Below are 11,117 nucleotides of genomic sequence, written 5' to 3'. Positions count from 1 at the left end.
ACTAAGAAAATTCCCCTTTTTTTTTATTAATTCATATTAAAAGTCAACGACTTGATTTAAGTTTTGGTTGACTTTAACTTAGACTAAGTTTAACTTAGACTAAGTCTGATTAAAGTTATAAAAATTTATATTATAATCTTTCGAAAACAAAAAAAATAAAAATAAATAAAAGATGGATTTGCTTAAGGTTTACTCAAAATCTTGCTTCTCATAGATTTATTCAAGTATGAAAGTAATATGTTATTGTATTATTTCTTTTCAAATTTTGGATATTGTATTATTTCCTTTGTTTAAGGTTTGGTATTTTTTAAAGTTTTCACTAGTTATTTAACAACAATGTCAGGGCTGTTGATCCCCCCCCCCCCTCCCCTCGACAAAAATCCTGGATCCATCACTGTCCAAAATAATGGATAAATTTCGTTATTATATAAAACCACCATTAATTTCCCTAACAATAACTCAAAAATACAGGTTTAAATTCATTTTGATCAATATTCAAAAAGAAATTTATTTTTAATCGTAAATCTTTTTGAGATTTTGATGATATTTTGAAAAGGAATGTGTATTTTTAGTTTAATAAAAAAAAATTGAGAGAAAAGTTTAATTATATAATCAACTAATTACAAAATGTAACACAGATGATATATATTTAATTACGTATACAATCAACGAATCATAAGACATCATATTAATGTATAGTGATGTTATGAGGAAAACTCTGTGTGATTAAGGTAACTATTTGCATTTAAACATGTACTCCATGAAAATTAAGTAATAACATAAACTCATTGTGGATCATGCATGCATTAAAATATGTACCACCTAAATTCAAAAAATTAAACATGTAAAACGAGCATTATCATAATTTGTAAAAAGTGTTTTCAAATATATTAATCTGAAAAAAAAAGAGTATAGTTTCTTATAGATCATGATATAACAAATTGATTTTTTTACTTTAGTTTTTTATACTATCTAACCACTTATAATTTAAGGACTATATTACACTTATAATCAAATTTCACAATTTGTCTTTCACAACTCTTAGGTGATAGCTCCTTGTTTTTTACTTTTAATTTTTCAAAATTCAAAAGCAAAAAATTGGAACTGCGACCTAAGAGTTTGTGAAAGAGTTTGACTCTTAATTACCTTTTAGTTCCTAGGCTTTATTTTGGGCTTACAATTTTAAATTTCATTGTGAATTGACATTTTAAAAATAAAATAAAATAAAAGAGTGTTGACATATTATTTTAAATGTATATTATATACATCTAGGAGTTGAAAATTTTAAATGATACCATTGTTTGATATTGCCTTTTCTCAATTGAATTCCTTACTCTACCAATTGCTCTTGCAGTGGCTCCATCTCTTTTGTGATTTTGAAGTACTGTACTTTGTAAGTGAATTAGACAAAAAGAAAAAAAATGAGAGAAATTCCATTAGCAAGAATAATTTTGACATTAATGTGAAAATATTTTATAACAAGACTAATTATAAAATTAATGGGATTAAATTCATACAATAACTCTATTTTCTTTCTTCTGTAGGCATATTTTTCTCTTAATAGTGTTAAATTTTTAGATAATTGTTTTCAATTGATACATCTTTATATAGGTTTTTCTCCTTTGCATACCACCATATGAGATAAAATGATAATGTTAGAATATATATGACTTAGGATGAAAATTTCAATTATAAAGATTAAAAGATATAAAAAGACATTAGTTAAAAGATGAAAATTTGAGAAGTTTAATATTTTTCATTTAATTTTATATAAAGGTATAAAACATATGGACCGCTAATTTGACCGTATAAAAATAATAATGTTTTAATTTTAAACAACAAAATAAAGTAAATGGGAAAAAAAAAAAAAAACCATATATTTATTTCAACAACTTGATTATTTTATTACAGGGAAATTCAACCAAACATTTGTATGTACCAAAGCTAGTTGGAGGTCAGCTTCAACCAAACATTTGTATGTACCAAAGCTAGTTGGAGGTCAGCTTCAAGATTAGCATAATTAATAGCGTCGTAAACTCTACGTAACGATGAAGGACGCTCAGGAGAAGCGACCTGTATTGGTAAGACATCACGTGCAATCTTAGCCAGTGTTGGATAGGTTCGGGATTCGACACGCCACCAATCTAATATATTAAATGCTTCACCTGGAGGACATTTAGAATCTTTCAAATAGCGGTCCAGTTCTGATTCTGATGTAACAATATTATTATCAGTGCTCCCTGCATATTTATTGTAAATATTTGTGACATCATCAATGATTTTAAGGTATTCATTTGCATCGTTACCATAAACCTTTTCGTAAAAATGTTTCACAATATCCATTTTGAACCGCGGATCCAAAATTACTGCTATCACTAAAACCAAATTAGAATTGTTCCAATATTCCTCCAATCGTTCTCGCCACTCTGATGCAAAGCCGAAAATGTAATTATCATACCTTTCTCCCAACTCAACCAATTTCAACATAATGTCACTAAAAACTGGGAAATACACATTTGCGGTTTTATTTGTAAATTCGAGGTAACTATTCAAACCATTTAACACTTTCCAAACGTTGCATATCAAAGTTACCTCATCCCACTCATTTTCTATAAAATTTATATACTTGAAATCAGGATCTATATCCTTCAGTTCACTAAATGCTTCTTTACATCCCAGAATCCACTCAAGCATAATAAATCCGTCATTACATGCCCATAACGACTCAAAATCATGGTCGAACCACCAATATGAAGGAACATTTGAGGAAGTTACTGTTTTGCCCTTAAACAAAGCTTTTTCTGCCGCATCTTGAAACTTATTTACATTTGATGACGTCCTGCAGTAATCGTAAATCTTACATGCTTTATCTGAAATATAACTTTCCCTAACCTCCATACCTAATCCATATTGCAAAAAACTAATTGAAAAAAAATTCCGAATGACAGGAAATGAAGCTCGTTCATTCAACCAGCTGTTAATATCCTCGATAATTTTCCCACATTCAGGAGTAAATACTGAATCTCCTCCCATAGAGCATACTTTTTTGTCTATGTTCCAATCCTCAAGGCAAAACTTCAGACGTTCAACTTCATAGATTTGATCTTCCTCAAGTTCAATTTCATCGTTATCTTCCCGTCCATCCAACCAAAAATACACCATTTTCAATTCCCAACTATCATCGATAAACGAGGTTGTTAGGAGCCATAAGTATTCAATCTTCCGAATTGTTACATTAAAACGACATGAGAGTTTATGGAGGCACCCTCGAAGCTTATCCTTCTCTTGCTCGTAAACATTAAGTATATCACCCTTTATGCTGTTTAGGCCATACTTAATAATTTTTAGCACCAAATCAGAACCATTCGATTCTGGATCTATCAGACTTTTCTCTTTTTCTCTATTTACAACTCCAACTGGATTTCTCAAACCTCGGCAACTTTTTAAATGATTGTTGAGATGTGTGGTTCCACTCTTACTTGAACCTACAAAGTCTTTCTTACAGTGTTTACATTCAGCCCGTTCCTCGCCATCATCTTTTTTATACTTTGTGAAGTGGTACCAAACCTTTGATTTCAGCTTTCTTTTTTTAGCACTTGACGTGTTCTCTTGATTTGGAGTAGGTCCAACATAGGCATTTTGTTCTCTTGTTGGAGAGATTTCCTAGTAATATACAAGCAACTCAATCACCTTATAATAAGCAATAAAACTAAACAAATTACATAAGATTTATAATAATCATATTAAAGGCAACCAAGTCAACTTATATAGTTTGCTAGCAAGGATGGAGACATTGGCCAAGCATTCCAAGGATTACTAGATATATGTTTTTCTTTATCAGTTGAGGCATGTATATGGTAAGACACATAACTGTACTAAAACTAAACAAATTACATAAGATTTATCTGACTTTAATTTCTTTCATACATTCAATATAAAGAGAGAGAAAAGGAACCTGTCCACGTTGCATATCTGTTCCATTGACATCGGAAGATACAGGTACTTCTCCCAGTTGTGCTAAAGATTCAATCTCCTTCACATATTTTCAAGGAGAAAAAAGAAAGAAACTTTGTCATTTTGGATTGGACAAGCAGAGTATTCACTGTAAAAAATAAACATGGAAGTCTTTTTTCTCATGGGCTAATTAAAGTCCCATTAGTATAAAATCCCCTTAACCACTTCATTAATGTAATTTAAATATTTTCTTGAATTAAAAAATATAATAAATTACTTTTAAAGAAGGCTATTTAACATCATTCAACTAAATATTTACTCTTATTTTTTGGAATACGTATTTATAAGTATTCTTGAAAGTAATATCATTTCCCAATAGAATATTCTAAATTATTTTCTATGTAAGTGTTAGTTAAAATATAATAAAATATTTTTCTCACTGAAATACTCTGAAAATGAAAAAATAAAAGAAACGGAGAAGCATATTTCATTCCCTTCTATTAAATTTTCTCCTTTCTAATTTTTTTTTTTTCAATACTATAAATGAGATTTTACAAAAGGAAATACACTATTGTAAGTGTAAACACAGTAACAATAATTTGCATTATTATATATTATTTTAAATAATAAAGTCATCTAGTATGCAGCACATGGATTAGGATATAAAACAAGAGTAATGCTACACTTACACCACTTTTTTATACTATTTTTATTACATCATGATGTGATATATACCACAACTACACAAATTCTATTATAATATTAAAAATTTAAAATAATTAAAAATTTGTGTGATTGTGACATATGTCACATCATGATGTAATGAAAATTGTGTAAAAGAATGATTTAGGAATATCATTATCCATAAAACAATACTGAAATTTTCTTTCCAAGCATAAGTTGTCCTTGGACCATCCCCGGTCAGTGCTTTGCACTTGTACTCAAAGCCCGTGATTAATAGATATGACTAGGGGAATAGAATTTTGATCTATAACAGGTAAGAACACTTGTGTGAAATACTGGCATTTTGCTCTTCAGATTTGAAGAATTTTAGCTCAATCTGAGGACCCCAATGCTAATATTTGAAAGAAATGTACTTGAATAGAAAACCAGAACCACAAGACCCAATTTTTCTTTCCAAAATTCAGATAAACTTGTTTCTGTAATATGAAATGCAGAGACGTTTTATTGTGATGATAAGAAGATCCAGTTATTAATAGGGACGTACCATACAACGTAAGTATGTATGGTTACCTGGACTACTTGTCGTTGAAGGGATTGAAGATATGCCATGATTTCTTGAACCCTTCCAGCACTTTCTGGGGTCAAGTTGTCCTTGTACCGTTTTACTAAATCTTTTAAACAATCCATTCCCTCACTTATTTTCAACTGTCCCACCTGCATACATTAGTAAATTACATTACAGAGACATCAGAGAGATAAAATTTTGTGGAGAAGTGGAGATTGAAATCGATTTAACATGAATGAGTAAACAAATACTTACTTGAAAACAAAAATTAGGATCAGATCCAATGGATATCGCTTCCATCTCTTTCCTTACAAATGAGACTATTAAATCAATATGCAAGTTTTTGAGCGATGAAATTTGAGCAATCCTTCAGGATAAAGATGATCAAAGACAGATGAGCAAAGAGAAGTAGCAGTAGGGATCACTAAAGAGCTTGTAATAAGTTATCGATATTCTTGAGGATGGATTTTCTCACTAAGACCAGGCAACTATATAAAGCCAAAAGAGTTAACCAATCCAGCATGAGTTCTGTAACCGAAGTAAGCGTTAAACTAAGAAGTGATAAAGTTAGGTACAGTCATATTACTCGCTTGATTTCATTTACGAACAAGATACTCGCTCCAACTGTCAAACAGCTGTCCTTCCTAATAGGTGTCGCATAAAAGTCGCGAGTTTGAGAGTTTGATACGAGGTAGAGAGAGTTCTAAGGTAGCAGTCAAAATGAAAAAGAAGAAGGTGGAATTGTGGAAAAGGCGAGAGGGACACGCTGCAGTGGTTGGTTCAGCGTACGACCGATAGAATAAACAACATCGGCGTTGGGGCCCAGACAGGAGTTTGAGTTGGACCACGTGGAAGTTTCGTCTTACAGAAGAAGGTTCTGAAGGAGTGGTGGTGGTTGGGTTTTGATTTTTCATGCACCTCGGGGGTGGTTGGGTTTAGATTTTTCTTGCGCGTTGGTGGTGGTCCAGGTCCACACGTTTTTTCTTTTTCTTCACCTGCAAGCAAAGAAAAATTGAAAGGTTGTATTTAAATTAAAAAGGATAGAGTTATCGAAAATTATGCATTGAATTTATATATCGAATAATATAATAAAATTTTGATCGTTGATTAATATTATTTTATAATAAATTAATGGTCAGGATTTTATTATGTCATTCGATGCACAAATTCGGTAACTGTAGCATTGCTCTATTTAAATTGGTTAACATTTTTTTACAATTTTCTTTTATAAATATTAATATAATAGTTGGTTATTAGTTAATTTATATTTGAATAGATAAAATTTATTATAAATTGGTCAATTACGAACTGATACATTATATTTGTAAAAAAAAATTAGTGAAAAGGATTTGTGAGTATAATTTTACTAAAATTGAAATCATTTAATATTGTCACAAATAGAAAACTTTCAATTATTTAAAAAAATTAACCCAACTTAAGTGAGATTTACTATTCATCAAAACACTATTTTGACCAAGTAACTAACTTATTCGATGATATTCTGTCTAGCTTTTTAAGTGTAAATCTCAACTCATTTTTATTCAATATGCATTGGATCATAACAATTTACGGTTACATCGGTTAAAATATAAAACTAAGATCTCAATAAGTTTAATATAATAGTTAAAAATAAATAAAATAAATAATACTATATTAAATATGGGGCAGAATCTAATATTTTAAAAGTTGATGTTGTGACAATGAAATTCATTGCCATGACTCATAAATTTGTACTTCAATTTAAATCATTTAAAAGTATCATAATAATGAACGAAAAATAATCCTAAATCATTTAAATATGAGCAATGTTAATTTTATAAAAACATATAAAAAGGGGTATATAAAGGTAATCTCTATTATTGATTTTTATGATTTTTTTTTTTCTTTTTATTGATGTCACTTTGTAACTCCATTCATACAAGGTTTTGTATGGGTAAGATTTTTGTTTTTTAAGTATTTAATTTCGTACAGCCCACATTATATGAGAAAACAAAGTTTGAAACAAAGCATAAACTTTGCATGGGACCCTCTATCATTACGAATGTATATTTGCTTGGTGTGAACAATTGAATTTTATGATAAAAGAATTATTATTTTTTCCTCTTCTCTTGTGGTGATTGTTTGTTACTGTTACTTCTTCAATCACTTTCTTCAAATTTTAACCGGGTTTGTCAAGTGGATTGTGTCTCTCTTGTCAAAGGGTTAAAATTAACCATATCAGAATGGGGTCTAAAAGAGGTCTTCATATATGACATTGTTATCAATTCTCTGATAAAACATAAGACATAAATAATAATAAATCCTTTGTCATTTTATCATAAATAATTTTATAAATATTATATTGCTGCTGATTCATATATAGTTGGAAACTACACAGAAACAAGGGAAGCCAACTATGGAGCAGTTTTCACAATGACATCCTTCAGGTTTGTTGCAATCCTTGAGTGTGTATATAGGAACTAGGGTCAGTGAGTGGTTGTTTCCTTGCACTTTCCTTGTTTTTCTTTTACCTTTGTCAGTCAAAAAGATAAAGAAGGTGAGGTGGTGGTTGGATTTCATTATCCGAATTTTTTTATTTGCGGGTTGGTGGTGGTCAACACGTCAGTCAGAAAGTTAAAAAAGCAAAGAAAAATTGAATTAAAATTTAAATTTGTATGAAAAGAAATTATATATATATATATATTGTCGATGATAATATTAATTTTTGGTAGTGTGAAGACAAAGTTTGAAAGAAAGCATTAACTTTTCATTTGAGATGGAATCTCAATCCAGTATTTGTCATTATGAATGTACATTTGCTTGGTGTGAACACTTGACTTTTAACATATAGAATTATCATTTTTTTTCTAGGCCTCTCTTGTGGTGAGTGTTACTCTTACTTCTTTCAATCATACTTTAGGGAGATTAATGTCATTTGACTCCTAATTCGATTCAATCAAAACTAAGCGACAGCTATTATACCGACAAATCAACAAATCTTTCAACCATTTGTTTGTTAATCAGCGTAACCATTTTCCCACATGATATGTATAGAGATAGGATTTACTTATGCTAGTGTGAAAGGGTAATGTTGCATCCATGGTCTCTTTTCATGAATTTTTTTCTACAATTTCAATATAACAGTATATAAATTATAATTTATCAGTCAAAACTCAAGTAAAATTCATTACGAACTGACTAATTGTGAGCTATCATATTAGGGTTATGTAAAAAAGTTTAAAAAAGGTATGTAGATGTAACATTTTCAGTGTGAAAACAAAGTTTGAAACAAACCATTAACTTTGCATGGGACCCTCTTTCATTGTGAGATCGAATCCCCATTGGATATTTGTCATTATGAATGTATATTTGCATGGTGTGAAAAATTGGCTTTTAAGATAGAGTTAACGACATGTTTTGTGTTGTTTTTTTCTTCTAGTTTTTGAATCGATTCTGGCATTGAAGATCATAATTCTTGAATTGGCACACTTCCTAATTCGACAAAGGACCCTAGCCAATTCAGCCACCGCCTTCCCTTGAAGCCTGGTAGTGCGCGTCAACGCCAGGGCCGTCTCTAGAACATTTGTGACCCTAGGCAGGAGTTACTTTGAGGCCCTCTAATAATATAAGCATATATTAAAAAAATTATTATTATTATTATTATTTTGCCTCTTGAGATAAAAAATCACTAAGAGAGGTGAACAGCAATCGGCAGGCTAACAAAGTTATGTTGGTGGGGGGTTTTGGATAGTAGATGTTGGAGAAGTGATGGGTGGTGAAATTGGTGATTTCCAATGCCAAGATTGATAAGAAAAGGCCTAAGAAGTCACGACCCAAAAGGTATCGATGGCTGGCGATTAGCAGAGTAAACGGATAAGGTATGATAGCGGTTTTAGTGAGAGGGCTGAGGGGAGGAAGATGGTGGTGTCGGGGAAGGCCAACAATGTCAGGTACATGCCAAAAAGGCTGGAAATTGATGTCGTGTGGTGGAGTTGGGTTGCGAGATTCATCAAAAATTAGTCAAATCGAGGGCTATCAAGGTTGGGAAATGATAAAATGATGATTTCGGTCGATTTTGGTGAGAAAATAGAACGGAACCAAAATTGAAAAAAATCAACTCCAAACCACTGGCAGTAGAAAAGGGCTGGAGATGATTTATGTGAATGTCAAATTTTGGGATTGAATTGGGGGTGAGTAATTTGAGATATGTAAATGACTATTTTAGTCTTCCATTGTTAAAAGAGATTCAATGTGTTAATTTAGAGGTATAAACTAGAATATATAAAACTAGAGGTACAAACTTACTATTTTGTTAAACTTTGGGTGGGTATATATGTAAAAAGTTTATAATAAATTTGGGTTTTTATGGCTTTTTTTTGGGGCCCCTTGACTTAGATAAGAAATTATAAATCATTATCATTTTTAAAAGATATTCAAAAAAAAAAAAAAAAAAAAAATTATACAAAATTTGGGCCCCCATTTTTTTGGGGCCCTAGGCAGGTGCCTCACCTGCCTACCCCTTAAGCCGGCCTTGGTCAACGCCATAATCAAGCCAAATTGGCCTGAGACGTGCGTCACACATGAGTGAGATTCATTTCAGATTCAAATAATTTTTTATTAATTTAAAGGTGAGAATCTAAAAATTTATGAAACCAAGGGTGAAAACTTAGGGTCCGTTTGATACATAGATTGAAAAAACTATTCTAGTTTTTCCAATAAAGTTAAACAGTAAATTGGTCTTTGGTTCTCTTATTCTATATTATTTAATTTATTTAAACCCCCTAAATTTATTAATTTAACTAAATACCCCCAATTTTTTTTTTTTTTTTTTAAATAGACAAAAACACCCCAACAACCCACATTTACCAGATTCCAGTCACCACTACTGGAAGCTAGCCAGAATCTGGTATAATGGTACACTACTAGTGGATCTGGCCGGTAGTGCGCTGATCTGGCATTTTCCGGCCAGATCCACGATGGATATGGCCGAAAAAGGTTAGATTTACAGCAAAAGATCTAGTTGTTGACGGCCAGATCTTTAGCCGTAGCTAGTCGTCAACGACAGCCAGGATATGGTCGTCGTTGACCACCAAATGCGGCCAAATTTTGTCATCAATGGCCAGATCTAGCCGTAAATCTAGCATTTTCTGACCAGATCCACCGTTGATTTGGCTAGAAAATGACATATCAGTGCATGACCGGCCAAATCTAGCCGGTTGTGCGTCGATACGATGACTTCGGCCACACTCCGACGGTGATGGCCAGTTGTCGGTATTTAATTAGTGGGTGGGGTCTTTTTGTTAATTTTTAATATTTTATTATAAGGGTGTTTAGTAAATAAACAAACATAAGGGAGTATTTTTGTTAATTTCAAATCCTATATCGTAATATTCACCCAATTTTACTTTTTTTAAAATATTATTTTAAAAAGTACCAGAATAATAAACCAAATAGGCTCTTACCATTCCATCAAATCTTAAGTGGGAATACGTTGTCTACTCTCTGTAACCATCCTGAACTGTTTCCTCATTTAGTTTTCAATTGGTGGGTCCAAAACCTGTCATAATTAAGAAATAAATTCCTCTCGACATCAATTTGAAGAGAAATTTTATCGTGGAGGACAAGACTTTCGGATAGTCCAATACTCGACATAAACCACTTCGCTATCGGGAAAAAAAAAAAGACTAATTACAAATTGCCATGTTTATTTTTACAATAATGCTATACATATAAAATAACATATAAAATTTCAATTCTAAGGATATATTTCAAGTAATGTGATAGTTAATTTGATAATGTATAACACTTATCTATCATTTTTATTTTATAATTAAGGTGATTCTATCAAATTAAGTGCAATTAATTGAAATATCAGTTTTGTCAATACAATATTATTGTTATATTAATGGAGACTGATTTTATTTTTTTACGTATG

The 11,117-nt window shown here is 31.2% G+C and overlaps 1 protein-coding gene across 1 annotated transcript; it reads right to left on the bottom strand.

Annotated features, from left to right (window-relative positions):
• Positions 1-1,944: 1,944 nt before the first annotated feature.
• On the bottom strand, positions 1,945-3,162 carry LOC116108653 (zinc finger BED domain-containing protein RICESLEEPER 1-like). The gene has a single exon (XM_031394897.1). It carries the CDS (start codon positions 3,160-3,162, stop codon positions 1,945-1,947), a length of 1,218 nt encoding a protein of 405 aa, XP_031250757.1.
• Positions 3,163-11,117: the final 7,955 nt, after the last annotated feature.

Source organism: Pistacia vera, unplaced genomic scaffold, assembly GCF_008641045.1.
Source record: "Pistacia vera cultivar Batoury unplaced genomic scaffold, PisVer_v2 Contig567, whole genome shotgun sequence".
Taxonomy (NCBI): domain Eukaryota; kingdom Viridiplantae; phylum Streptophyta; class Magnoliopsida; order Sapindales; family Anacardiaceae; genus Pistacia; species Pistacia vera.
Note: the sequence above shows the minus strand (reverse complement) of the source record. Positions and strands in the feature narration are given on the sequence as shown.